We start from the raw sequence: 14240 nt of genomic DNA, 5'->3' as shown, positions 1-14240 counted from the left end.
CCCGGCGGGAGGTCCCGCCGGGCGCGCGAGGCTTGGGGCGGCAGCCTGTCGCCTGAAGCACGGGGAGCCCTCCAGAGGGTGCCCCGTGCTTTGGGCAGGTGTGCGTAAGGCTTGGGGCGGCAGCCACGGCTGGGGGGAGGAACTAATTTCTTTTTATTCATTCCCCCCCCAAAAAAACCGAGGTGCGTCCTATGGGCCAGTGCGCCCTATAGGACGAAATATACGGTAAGTGTACTAAAAGATTATCTGCTCTATCTTGTCATGAAGATGCAACCATTGTTTGAGAGTCTATGTGTTAAGACAGCTTCTATTCTTAACCAACTAGGTAAATCATTATTACTTTTTCTAAGATCACTGGCTCTGAAGTGTTGCAGGCCATGAAATCTGCAGGTGCTCCTTTAGTATTTAAGAAACCAAAGTATTAGACTAGGAGTGGCAAAATTTTGGCCCTCCAGAGATCGCTGAACTACAACTCCTACCTGTCCCAGCAAGAATGGCCAAATGGCAAGGGATGATGGAAGTTGTAGCACAGCCCTTTCTAGAGGGTCAAAGGTTCTCCATGCCCATATTAGACAAATCAAGCTCAGAAACACAGGAAATTAATGAGTTACACTAATCCCTCCTCCTCAATCTAACTCGAAGAATACACAACACACTATATCTCTGTTTCTGCAAAATCCAAAGCTCTCAGGAGCCTACTGAGGATATTTTAGGTCCAAAACCTTATCAAAAGGTATAATGAAGTTATTTTGCAGTAGGGTTCATAATCTCACTTTTATTTAAAATGACAGGCCAGGTAAAATGGTAGTTTGCTTAAGAACTTCCCAATAGCCAGACTTGTACCCCATTACCTTTTGTGTCTTGTATCTGCCTCATGCCTTCCTCTCTTTCTGCTTGTTCAGTTGCTGTAGTAACCCTGAAAGACCCCTCTCTTGTGAATGTGGTTCTGCTGGCATCAAAGGTGGCAGTCACCCCACACTCCTTCTCTCTCTTTTGCTTTCGCTCCAAGCAGGCTGCAAACGCACAGCCAACTGCATGACTCAACCTCTCTCCCTGAAAAGATATTGCGTCATTTAGAAACCAAAATGGAACTACATATTTCCTCCAAACATTGCCAAATGATAGCTGGCACTCAGTGCAAGCTTCCCTTCTCTGTACAAATTCTGGTCAGCAGAATTCAGAACTATTACATCCAGATAAAGCACAGGTTATGAGAGACATGAGACATACACATGGATTAAGACTTTAAATATATATTTTAGCTGCCAGGTGTTAATGCTGTTCAGTCAGCTCATATACTGAAATATTGGTGCTATAAAATCCATAATGCAGATACTGTACAATTTTTTAAAATGGCAATTCATGCTCTGTAAGCACATTAGGTTCCTTGTTTGTATTAAGAAATATACATGATTTACACTAGCTACAGCATTTTAACATTCCAGTTTCAAATATCTGAGCCTGTTGAATGCACTGCTCTTAAATGACAAGATTGCCACAAGAAAGCTAAATTTCTCTAGACAAGTGACATAATTTGGAAATGGCCTCTTCCTTTTTTGTGATCCTAAAAGCAGCTTACCGTGTCCTTTACAGCCATAAAGCAGTGACATATCCAGCGCCGTGTTGTGCCATCTCGACAGATGTAAGAAAATGCCCTATCAAAATTCCTGTCCGGAGCACAGAAAGAAACCTTCTCTATTGTCTGATCAACTATAAGGTCCTAAAGGAAAAAACCAAGAAAGATGATATAAGAAATTCAAATCATTACAGGAGCATGGAATATACCACACAGTACTTTTCTAGATTTCCTTCTTCCCTATATCAGATTAATACCAAAGTTGTACCTTTCAGTCTGCCAGATATATTTGCTTTATATATTTCCACATATATACTACATATTTAAAGGGGTGACTTAAAAAAACAACTTTGGCTTCTCTTCAAAGCTCTGTGCAAGTGTATCCCCAAAATTATTGTACTGATTTGAGATTCAATGTTTGGAGACGTGTACTAATTCATCCAACCACCAAGGGGCAATATTACAATCAATTTCCCACATGAGCTGAAATATTACCATCAAGCATTATAGAGTGTAGTAGCAGAGTTTAGAATAACAGCTTTAATATTGGCATCTTTAAGCTAAGCTGTTTATTAAGCAGCAACTGGCTCTCAAGCATCCGTGGCAAAGTTCAGCTGCATTTTAAAATAGTTAAATATATAACATCAGCAGCTCTAGAGAGTTTAGTTTATGGAAACAGAGGTCAGGTGAACCACTGGAAGCACAGGACTTAAATCAGGTGTGTGGGGGGGGGGGACTTTGGCTCTTCACATGCGGCTGTAGTGCAACCCTTACCACTCCTGCCAAATGGCCCTGCTAGCTCAAGCTGATGGGAGCTAGAGTCTAACAAAATCTGAAGGACCATAGGCTTCTGATTCCTGACTTAGACAAAACTATAATAGTAAGAGGCATAATAACAACACCACTTGACTTTCATATAAGGGCTTAAAAGGTAAAGGTAAAGGGACCCCTGACCATTAAGTCCAGTCATGACTGACTCTGGGGTTGCGGCACTCATCTCGCTCTATAGGCCGAGGGAGCGGGTGTTTGTCCACAGACAGCTTCCAGGTCATGTGGCCAGCATGACTAAGCTGCTTCTGGTGAACCAGAGCAGCACACGGAAACGCCGTTTACCTTCCCGCCGGAGTGGTACCTATTTATCTACTTGCACTTTGATGTGCTTTTGAACTGCTAGGTTGGCAGGAGCAGGGACCAGGCAACGGTAGCTCACCCCATCGCAGGGATTCGAACCGCCAACCTTCTGATCGGCAAGTCCTAGGCTCTGTGGTTTAACCCACAGCGCCTCCCGCACCCCCATATAAGGGCTTACGTGCATTCAAAGCATTTCACATACATCTTCAGGTCAAAAACCAGATATGCACATGTTTGCTAAAGATGCCGCTGCCAATTGGGGGTGCTGGGGGGGTATTTTGTCATTAAATTTAGTGGAGGTGGGAGTGCAACCCTCCGCCTCCCTTGCTTTACCTCTGCTCTGCTGCTTTTAACCCTCTGTCCCTCAGGCTGTCTCAGATACTGAAAGTTAATAAGGGAGGGGGAGTCTTCAAGCAGAATTCTGGGAAGGCGGCCAAGAGTCGCTACCCCTCTGTACTCTTTTTTGTTAAAAAAAAATGCATATAGATTCTTCATCTCCACTTTACGATGAAAGTGGCAAATTAATGTTTACCAAATCTGCACACATCTGGTTTGGGGCCTCAGTAGCCCTTACAACAGCTCTATATTGTAAGTGGGGAGCTGAGAATCGGAGACATCTATACAGCAGGCTCATGCCCAACATTTGAATCGTTAGCTTGCCAACTCGCATCTTATTCTCTTTCACTACGCAACACATCAAATTGACTCTGAACCTGCATGGGGCTCTGGACTTGCACAGTGGGTATTAGTCACAAGTATAAATATAATCATTGCTGGAACAATTTCCTTACGCTTCAATGTACATCATTTCCACAGCTGTCCCTGGGATGAATCTGCCTTCCACACTAACACAGAGGATCGAGGCAGCAGAGAGACAGAGTTGTATCATCTGTAGCATCCCAAACAGTGCCACTACAGGGTATGATCCATCACAGAACCTCCTTATATTTGACATTAAATGGCAGCTGCAGCGGATGCAAACCTGTCCTTGGTTGGCGTTATTCCCCTCTGCAGATACCTCCATCTATTACTACTTTTTTAAAAAGGGAGGAGCAGAGAGCAAAGAACATAGGTGACCCCCAGCCTACTAGAGTCACTGGCAAGACTCCCGCTGATCTCTGTGTGCTTACTGGGGAAAGGGACAAGTTGGGCTGCCAATTTTAAAAGAATAACTGTAACCCTCCTGCAATAAAATAGGATGGCACAAATATCACGCAAACATCATTTAAAACTAAAAATAGGATTGGACACATTTGGGTATTCAACTAAAAAGCCATATGCAGTTTTTAAAATATGCACCTTCGGGATACGAATTAGCATATAAAGCGATATACAAATCATTAATTTTAATGCTCTCCCTTCAGTAATGCCTTAGAGATATTTTAAAGATTGAAAACCTTGATTGAGAATTAATTTGAATTGCACTGGCTTCTAGAGCCTTCAAATAATACCTTCCTCACATATTTTATTCATTTCTCACTGCAATATTTTATTTTACTTATTTTTTTAATATTGCCCTTCATCCAAGGATCGCAGGGCAGTTTACAATATAAAAACACAAAAATACGCACCATAACAAATGTAAAAACAAACAAAAACAACAATTCTCAACACAGATTTTCAAAATCTTAGGATGCAGCAAGAATGAAATTCAGATCAATCACATATCTGTATGCAGTTTAATCTCTTTCAGCTTTTCTGCAGGGACAGAAAGAACAGGATGAAACTGTTGCCTTCTCCCTATTTATTGCTATGACAAAAAAACACTTTTCAAGCAAACAAAGCAAAACAAGAATTCAAAGGGCCTAAGTTCACAAAGGCAGAAAAAGCCAAATAAAATTTGAGCCATATGTAATTAGCATATTTCATTCGCTGAACTAGGCATGTATGAAGTTATTAAAACCCTGCAATAGAAGAAGCAGTGAGAACTACAGTGAATATCTGTACAGCTTTTGATGGTTCCAAACCCAGCAGTGTCTAACCTTTGTTTTCTCATCAACAACTCTGAGTCCATCCGCTGAAACCCACAGGACGGCTTTAACTGCCTTCTTTCCGCTCTTGCAGGGAAGAAAAAAAAAAGAAACACAGTATTACTGCTGTGCTGTCAATAAGGCTGAATGCAGACTTCCTCTTTCCAAGAAGCACAAAAGTCAGTGTGCAGATGATATCCAACTTCAGTAGGAGTGCCCAAAGCCAGATATTCAGACCAAACAACAAAACCTCCAGAGAATCAAGCTGAAGCCAGCCTTTCAAGAACACAATGCAAAAGGAAGGGGGGAAAGAATAGAACAGGATGAGTCAAGTATGTTAATACATTCAAATAAAGGCAAAGAATTCAAGCTTAAATTCTTTACCTGTTTAAACACCAAAAACTGTCAGTTAGCACTGACGCTTAAGGAGTTACACCACAAGTAGCCTTTTTGCTGCCAGTTTAAGCAACAAGCATTCTAAGTCTGTCTTCCCATCAGCCCAATGTTCTGTCCCCTGTCTCATGCGATAGCACTACCATCAAACGTGGAAGTACTTTACAGGATCGTAGTCAGCATAGGATTAGGGAAGTAGTTCCATTTCTCCTTGCGAAACGGAACTTTTGTCCCATCCCCCCATATACCCCCTAAATCTGTTCCATGGGCTCTTCCATATTGGGCAAAAATATTCCAATTTAATTTAATTTGGTATGATTTGTAATAATTTGGAAAATTAATAAAAAGAATTCAGAAAAAAAGATTCTCGCATTGCAGGAGGTTAGACACTATGACCCTCAGGATCCCTTCCAACTCTTATTATTCTATGTAACTTTCAAATGACCCATAATGTGTGTGTGTGTGTGTGCTGTATGCATTCACTGGCTTTGACTGGTCAGCTAAAATGGGGGTGGGGATAGCTGAAGGGTCTCAGAGCCTTCCTGAGTTAGGGACTTCCCCTGCATGTGAAGAAAGGCTCTGGAGGATTGAGCAGACAAAACTAAGAGTGGTCCAACTGTTAAGAAGGCCGTTTCTGCACATAGTATAGAGGGAGTTGAGGGGCAGGTGGGGCTTATCAACCTGGAAAGGTAGCCTATCTAGCAGAAGGGAAACACTGATCCTAGACCTCCACTGCCTGCAGGATATCTTCAGGAGAAGATAAGGCTAAAGAGTAAACCCTAGGACACTTGGATAGTGCCTTCTATGCCTCCCTCTGGCAACTCCTGCAGTGAAGCTGGTGCCAAATATGTTCCTCTGCTTTCCTTTGGACCACATCAGCAAGGCTGAGAGTGGGGTCTTGTGGTCTGGGCAGTCCAGGACCTCCATACACACTGCCCAGGCTTGCGCCCCAGGGAGGTCACTTGGGTGCTGCTAACGCAGCAGTTTGACTTCACTCCCAGAAGTGCACTCCATCATCTCTCCAGACGGATGGATGCCAACAATTGTGTTTTTATGCTTTGTGAGACATCCTGATTGGGCTCAGCTCTAACAGTTAGGCTATAAATATGTGAGTGACTTATGGGATCTTTTATAGGCTAAGCAAGATGGCAAATACTTCAAGCCCCAACAAAATTCCTGTTACAATTCCCATTCTCAAATGTCCCAGGGCTATTGCCTGAAGCCTGTTCCCTTCTTTGGAGATGTGGCAATCCCACTATCTAGGAGTGGGTTGCAAAACCCCTCTGACATTTTAGAAGGAAGCATACATATCACTATTCCTTTTTCCATTTCCCCTTATCAACAGAGAAGATCTCACTACTGATACTGGCCTAGGGCTAATAAAGTTCCTCACAGCTACCCTATTAATTGTTTGGAAGAGTCTTGGAGACTAACTCCACTCCGTGGAGATTTAACCTTTCATCCTATAACATATAGCTTAGATTGTTTAACGTTACACTAAATAACAAGTGCTAAGATTACTGAAGTCATATTTTGATGTGATGCAGTTTAGCTGGTCATGTTCTCCATGTGTGGTATTATAATCTAAGCAACATTTATGATTTTAAATACTGTTTATTTGGTATTTCAGTACAAAGTGTTTGCTGGGATGAACAGGAATGGGCCGGCTGTTCAGATTCATTACACACCTACAATTCTTGAGTTCACAGAAGGATACGCTTAGTTTCAGGGCAGGGGTGGTAGTGCTGGCATTAAGACAATTTGAAGTGTCATACTAGATGTTTACCTGTCTCACCTAGATGCCTTAACAGAAGCATATGTTTAATACTTGAAGTAAGATGTAGCTATTGATTCATAGTTTTAAAAATGAGTTTTTGCCAAAAGTACATGATAGTACTATAAATTTTTCTTCGATGGTTTAGTAGTGGCCTACCAGAGCCACTACTTCTTTCTTCACTTGAGACACGCTGAGAGCATAGACTGAACAATTGGGCGGCCTAGATTGATACAGTGACTAAAATACTGAGCTAGGGATTCTCACTTTGAGATTCAACACTGCCATGAACTCATTAAGTGCTGTGATATATTTTCAAAGGAGGTAGCCAACTGGTCAGCGCTCACAGCAGAAAATGAAAAAATAAATAGCCCAGTAGCACATTCAAGACTACGGAAAATGTATTGTTAGAGGATTACAGGATTGGCTTAGATGATATTTTAGGTCTCCAAGCCTGTGGTTTTCTATCTGCATGTTAGGATTCTAGGTAGCGATTAGAAGTGATGAAACCAGTTAATGACTCTGGCAAACCTTTTAAAGATCCTTTTTAGTTGGACAAGAAGTGTGTGTTGTCTATAGTTTACTACCTAAGCAGCTATGACAAGAGAAACTGGTTTCAAGGATATAACAGTATTATTGTCTAAGCTTAATGGATTACCAAGAGTGAAGCTTCTAGTGATGTGGACTCCAGCCCAAAAAGGTCTATGCCATAATAAATGTGTTAATCTTTAACAACTCTCTCCATTTCCCAAAGTTATCCTAACAACAATCCTGTGAGGCAGGTTAGGTTGAGATAGTGACTGACCCAAGGTCTTTTGTGAGTTTCATGGGAAATTTATTCCTAGTCTTTATTCTAGGTCCTTGTCCATTTACAATCCCTCCACCTTATTCCACATTCTGGGGTGAGGTGGGGGATATAGAAGCAAATAAGTTGGAGGAGGGGAAATAACCCTTTCCCATAGGTCTGTTATGACATTTAAAACTAAGCAAGGAAGGAAGGGTGTGAACAGTGGCAAGTAATTCATGAGGTACCTTGCTCCTTGCCTGACACGTGAGGCTTTCCCAGCTGTTGCCCTTAACTTCTGGCATGCTGCAAAAATGTCTGGCAGCAATTGCAACTTTCTCATCAATTTCTCAATGCAGATTGAAAGAATTGTGTCCTGGCATAATCGTATAGTAGATGACACACAAATAAGTATGGCAACACAGACAGTTAATGTACAGAGAAACACAGCTCTGAATGGGTGTGGCACAGCCTTTTATGATCCTCTGCCTGCTGTTGTCCACTCTCTTTCAACCAGAGACAGGAGACAATGCCAGCATGTTCCAGAGATTTACACTCAGTGGGATTTTGTAAAGAAAATGTTTTTTGGTTCTCTCTGTTTTTAGTTCAAATTTTAAATGCCAATATTTTTAAAATTACAGCAATTTTCTAGCAAAATAAATGCACATTTAATTATTTAAAATTAAGATTAAAAACACACTCTCTCATGGTTTGAGCTCATGAGCTCATTCTGTCCCCCCATCCCCCCCAAAACCCCGCTGCTGTTGTTGTTGCAGTTGTTGTTGTTGTTGGGTTTTATAAACAAGAATGTTATACAAATAAGTATACCACGTTTTCTCATGTTATTTGCATATCACAAAAATAGAGTAGTAAATGTGGAAAGCTATCTACAACATATGTTTCATTATTAGTCAATGTATGAGTTTTTAATCCTGCCCCCTCCCTTAAAGGGGACTCCTATCCATGTTTGCTTAAATGCAAATAGAAGTGTCAATGAGTACATTAACCAGGTTGTGTGATTGTTGAAAGGTTCCATTCACATTCAGATTAAGACAGGTAGAAGCTCCCTTTAGACCTTCTCTGCTCAACACAGGAATGCCTGGGACTGAGAAGGCAGGGAAGGGCTGTTTGGGCTAGTGCCGGCATGTGCAGCCCTATGCACTCAACACCAATTGCTATTTCCTGTTCAGACACTATGTCTGAACGGGGCTCCTGACACAAGGCAATGTTATACTGGGGATGTAACTCCTTACAGCACAAACACAACAAGGCATTAAACTTACTTTTCCAAAGAAGCCTTTGAAGAACTTCCTTTCCTGGAGGAACAGGGGGGACAAGTCGAATGCTATTACTGTAGGTAGCTAAAGTGTCCCAGGGTTTTAAACCAACACATACATACAAAAAAATGGGGATTTGAAGGAAAGTAGGGAATGTTTAGGGTTATCCATAGAGGATGTGACAGGCAGATATGGAAAGTCCCATGAAAATGCACACAGAAAGCATTACATGGGCTTTTATTAGGACAGGCCATAGCTCTGAAATTGGTGGAAAGGAAAGGAAAAATCAGACCCAATTTCATGCAAAATGTTGTAGACTTCATTTTGTTTGTCCCTTTAGCTTTTAGTAGGTTACAAGCCAAACTTGGCAGCAGACATGGAGATGTTCCAAATTGGATGATGATGACTTGAAATAAGCACATTAGATAAATTTTGAAAAGCTCGAGTTAATTAACAGAGCTCAAATAGCAAAAGGAAAATAATTTGGGGAGCATATTTCCAGTCCTTATCAAAAGCCTGCTTAGAAAAGGTGTTTGTGTTTAAGCTCATATACCCTCCATCATGATTTTCCAACAGTATTTTGTAAAGATTTAGTAGAAAGTGTAGGGGATATTTATGCCGCAGTTTCTTTTGTTTTAGAATGTGGATTCTTTCACTGAAGAGGCTCCATATTAGATTTTGGCTTCTTACTCCCCTTTCTTTCTCTCTCTCTCTCTCTCTCTCTCTCTCTCTCTCTCTCTCACACACACACACACACACACACACACACACACCATTCAGAAACTTACATGTAAACTATCTGCATCACCTAAGAGTTCTCTCTTCACTGTTATTATATGTATATGGTGCTTAGAGTTTTGTGATTAAGCAGTTTTATGAAGCTTTCCAAATAAACAATGTGTATACTGAACAGGAACACTTCATACACATCTTGCAATATACATATAGAAAATGTGGTAGATTTGACAAGCACAATCAGCAAAGTGGGAGTATTACACATTTTGATGGCAATCAAATGCAGCAGCTTTAAGATATATTTCACAGGCAATTTTAAATCTATTTATCCATTTCAGAGACAAATAAAAGCCCAGATATATATTTCCTAACAATCTTCACTGAAAATTAAGGGATGGATCAATAGTGCTTTAAATTACTCCTGTGATGACTACCATGAAGCAAGCCATTTATGGGCCTTGGCTTGCTTCACAAGCTTCACAGCCTCCAGTACAAAACATTTATGGTGGTTTGGAGAAAGTCAATCTGCATGGTGAACTGCTGATCTTGAATGTCTTCCTACATGGCGGCAGCAGTTTCTTCATATGTACAGTGGTACCTCAGGTTAAGTACTTAATTTATTCCAGAGGTCTGTACTTAACCTGAAACTGTTCTTAACCTGAAGCACCACTTTAGCTAATGGGGCCTCCTGCTGCTGCCATGCCGCCGGAGCACGATTTCTGTTCTCATCCTGAAGCAAAGTTCTTAACCTGAAGCACTATTTCTGGGTTAGCGGAGTCTGTAACCTGAAACGTATGTAGCCTGAGGTACCACTGTATAAGAGATACAAAGCCACATCTATGGTCACCTCTGATACTTAAGGGCCTTGAAGTAACAGCAGGCTTTACAGACATTATGTCCCTTCTCTGCCATCTATCAGCTATTTCAACACATGGCACTGGGTGGTGAAATATCTAACTTAATATTGTTGCTTTAAATAATTAAAACTGTCTTCAAGATAGCTTATTACAAAAAAAATCTCGGTAAGAAAAATGGAACAACTACACTAGGTTAAAAAAATGCTATAGGAGTACATACTTTAAGATTTGTTATGGAATTCCTTTTTTCCCTTTTTTTAAGTTACCAGTTTGAAAATGTACAGTATAATCAATCTCATTCAAACACACACACACACACACACACACATATATATGCCACCACTGCCAAGTTAAGCATTAAATATCAATATAAGCCTTCAGAAGATATGCCAGAGTTCAGGAGGTCCGTAAGGTACCTTGCTTAAGAAACTGTAATTAGGTTTAATTTTCAAAAAGTGTTAACTTGGAAAAATTTAGATGTTCTAGAAAAAAGTATTAATGATAGAGAGCATGCAAAATGGATTTTAGGGTAGCTATGGAAGTTAATATTCAGATACACTAGTATTTTCAAACACTATTAAGTTTCGTTTACCTGCTAAAACAAGAAAATACATTAACAAATATATCATATTTGCAAACAAAACGAAAAAAGACTTGTTAAAGACACTAACACTGAAGACAATTTTAAACAAATGAGAGAGGATGGAGACAAGACACAGGCAGCTTCCAACACAGTTTACTGATGGGCAGGTAAAATGCTGTTTGTCAAGAGGAAAGCTACATTTTAAAAACATTGTGGTAAAAATTGTACATCGGTATTTTATTCTGTCAATTCATACTATTCTAAATAGACTTAGTAATAAGACTAATGAAACTATTCCATGTTCCAGCAACTGTGACAACCAAAGTATATAAACTTAATTATTCCCACCCCTCCTCTAGTGAGCTTGGATATGTGTTTCTCCGTAACTGAAAGTAAAAGGCAGTGTGTCCTAAAAAAAGAAAGAAAAAGTAACTTTTATATCTTTGGGGGGGCACTTCCTCACATAATCTTTTTGGTATAATTATCCAAATCTGAGGCATGCAGCACGTCCAGTGAAGACAATTTACTGCGGCCATTGAAGAGCACAGAAAAGGAGAAACCGGGTTTAGCCATTTAAGAGTTTACCACACACACGTCAGTCTGTTTTGACAACATCAGATTGCTACACTCAGATAGATACATCAAGATTCAACTGCCCTTGAATGACTTATGACTTGTTCTGAGAGGAAATTGTTCTACTGTATTGGAAGAGACACGGTTGCCCTGTGAAAATGGAAGTTCAGTCGACAAAACAAAATCCTGGGTATAAACTAACAAAGAAAATCCACATTTATGAACAGAAACAAAAAGCAGCAACTTAAGAATGATCTCTACAGTTGGATGTTTGGTTGACATTTGAAGTCTCAATATGAGAATGCTCCTCAGTAATCAGTAGAAGTGGCTTGAGAGGAGTGAAATACATCAATATTTTAGAAAAGCAGCACTAAAGTCAATATCAATTGGCTTTATTGACAAATGGTCTGACAGAATCAGTTAATCTGTATAGCAATAGTATAAGTGAAAGCTGTATGAGCTTAAGATTTCAGTAAAAATAGAAGTCTTTTGTGTTGAATGCCACACAAGGAAGGCCCATAGTCTTGTGATTTCCGTGTGCCATCTGTGTGTAAGAGGTGTTTTCAAGTGACTGTTATTTCAGAGTGATCTTCCTTGGATATAGTACACAAAGATTTTGTTTAAGTTATGAACATGAACAGGGAATTCAAAGACTGAAGTTATGTTCTTTGATTCCAGAAATGTAGTGTGCAATGTGCCAAATGTGTTATATGCACAACTTTAAACATCTGTCTCTTTGGGCTTAGAAATCGGGGGGGGGGGGATAGTTTTATCAATCACTTTGTATTTAGTTGTACCAGACACTCATCTAACTAATTTGACAATGTGCTTGCTCCCCCCCCCAAAAAAAAAAATATGGATAGCATCATTTATACTAACAAGTCTGAGACTTCTTCCTGCCCTGAAATGCTCTGTGGAGTATAGCATTCACATCTTCCAAAATGTTCAAGACTAAGAACAAGGAGAAATTGAGGATGGCATCTAATCAGATCACTGGAGTTCGTTCAAAAGCTCAATGCCCATTTTTTCATCCTCTTGTTGTGACTGAGAGAAGGAAACAACAGGTTTGAGTCTGAAGTCACTATGTTCACCTGCAAGGGGACCTTTTAAAAATCCTTTTAGTATTTTGTAGTAGGCTTAAGATTTATTGATGCAGTCAATGACGAACACGAAAACAACTAAAAAAATGTAATCAGTGGGTGTCAAAAGTCAGCTAATGCATTTAAAACAGGGATGCAGAACAGAATTTAGCTAGTGGGCCGGAACCCTGCCAAGCCAGGTTCAGGTAGGCGGACCCAATCTCCTGTCAATCACTTGATGTCACAATGACACCAGGTGATCCTTTTGGCCTTTGCAAAGCATGCAAAAGGCTTTCTAAGCCATGACAATCAGCTATTAATCAGGGATTAGAAAGCACAGTGTTTGGGGGTGCCTGAAAAGTCCCTTTCACCCAACTACCCCCCCTTTACCTGCTCCACTTCTGATGGTGTATGCATTGGGTGTAGGGCAGGTGGACATGGCTTGGCTGGAGTATAAATAGGTCCCCAGGCCGGAGTTTCCCTGCCCCTAATTTAGAAGATCTTATATGGCATGTTTTTCTTCTTAGTGAGGAATCTGATCACTACAAATATTCAAGAGAGGTTTTTCCAGTTCTTCCCCATCTTCAGTCATGAGTGGAAGCAGGTATCAGGAAGAGTAAACACTATACAGCTAGTATCAGTTAACCATCTGGACACCTAAGTACAGCAGTAAAGTGAAGGCCTCTAAGCACATACATGCTATGGCAGCCCCAGTCCATATAGACCAGAGAATAACTATCCAAAAAGCTAACCGGCTTAATATAAAGATAGCGGCATTTGTTTGAAGCACAAATAGCACACTTCCGAGAGTGATCTCCTTAAAAACAACAACACAGCAATAAGCCTAAGTCTTTCTGAACTGTTTTAAGAACACAGAATAGCTACTTTGATCAGGACAGAGCAATGGTTTTAGTTCTTCTTCCAATTTGTACTGGTATGCCTCTGTAATCATAAGCTCTGCTTTAAGGCAGCTATTTAAATTCCCCTACAAAAACCTCTGTAAATGGAAAACAATTGCATACTTAAAATAATATTTTAATAAGTATACATACAGCTTTCAGTCTCTTCACAGCATCTTCACATATATGCATTCCTCTTGATTCATCTACTTCCACATGTCCCAGATACTGAAAGGGAGAGTGGAGGGGAAAAGCACCGATTAGAATAATTGGACTAAACCAGCACTTTGTAGTTGTATTTATCTTCATGTATCAGCTGGATTAAGTAGTCCAGTATTTTCACACATACTATACACCCTCAACATAATTCAGACAAAATATAAGTCTATGGACAAAACGATGACTCAGAACACAGCCATGTGATTTTTAAACAGGCCTTATTGCAGCTAGGATTGTGAGAAGGATTTAAAAGATCTTCATATCACCAGGCACAGCCACTGTCCTCAGACCAATGAAATCTTGCCATTTTATCGCCCTTCCACCCAAGTCCATAAATAGTAAACCTTCCAAGTGCTGTCTTGAGACATGGTTAAGACAGTCTTTCCTTAC

At 40.3% G+C, this 14240-nt stretch overlaps 1 protein-coding gene across 6 annotated transcripts in view; it reads right to left on the bottom strand.

Moving 5' to 3' along the window:
• Positions 1 to 14240, bottom strand: part of NUMB (NUMB endocytic adaptor protein) — a 57904-nt gene that overhangs the window by 9636 nt on the left and 34028 nt on the right. For 4 of the 6 annotated variants that reach the window (XM_081890275.1, XM_081890279.1, XM_081890277.1 and 1 more), the window contains exons 3-7: positions 13785 to 13859; positions 8912 to 8944; positions 4690 to 4764; positions 1580 to 1720; positions 852 to 1053 (exon numbers count right to left, since the gene is read on the bottom strand). In XM_081890275.1, the coding sequence (XP_081746401.1) occupies positions 852 to 1053; positions 1580 to 1720; positions 4690 to 4764; positions 8912 to 8944; positions 13785 to 13859 (526 nt within the window). The remainder of the gene's footprint in view (positions 1 to 851; positions 1054 to 1579; positions 1721 to 4689; positions 4765 to 8911; positions 8945 to 13784; positions 13860 to 14240) is intronic. The other 2 variants (XM_081890278.1, XM_081890280.1) reach the window with 1 other exon arrangement.

The sequence above is a fragment of the Podarcis melisellensis genome (assembly GCF_964234715.1).
Source record: "Podarcis melisellensis genome assembly, chromosome: 1".
Lineage (NCBI taxonomy): Eukaryota > Metazoa > Chordata > Lepidosauria > Squamata > Lacertidae > Podarcis > Podarcis melisellensis.
Note: the sequence above shows the minus strand (reverse complement) of the source record. Positions and strands in the feature narration are given on the sequence as shown.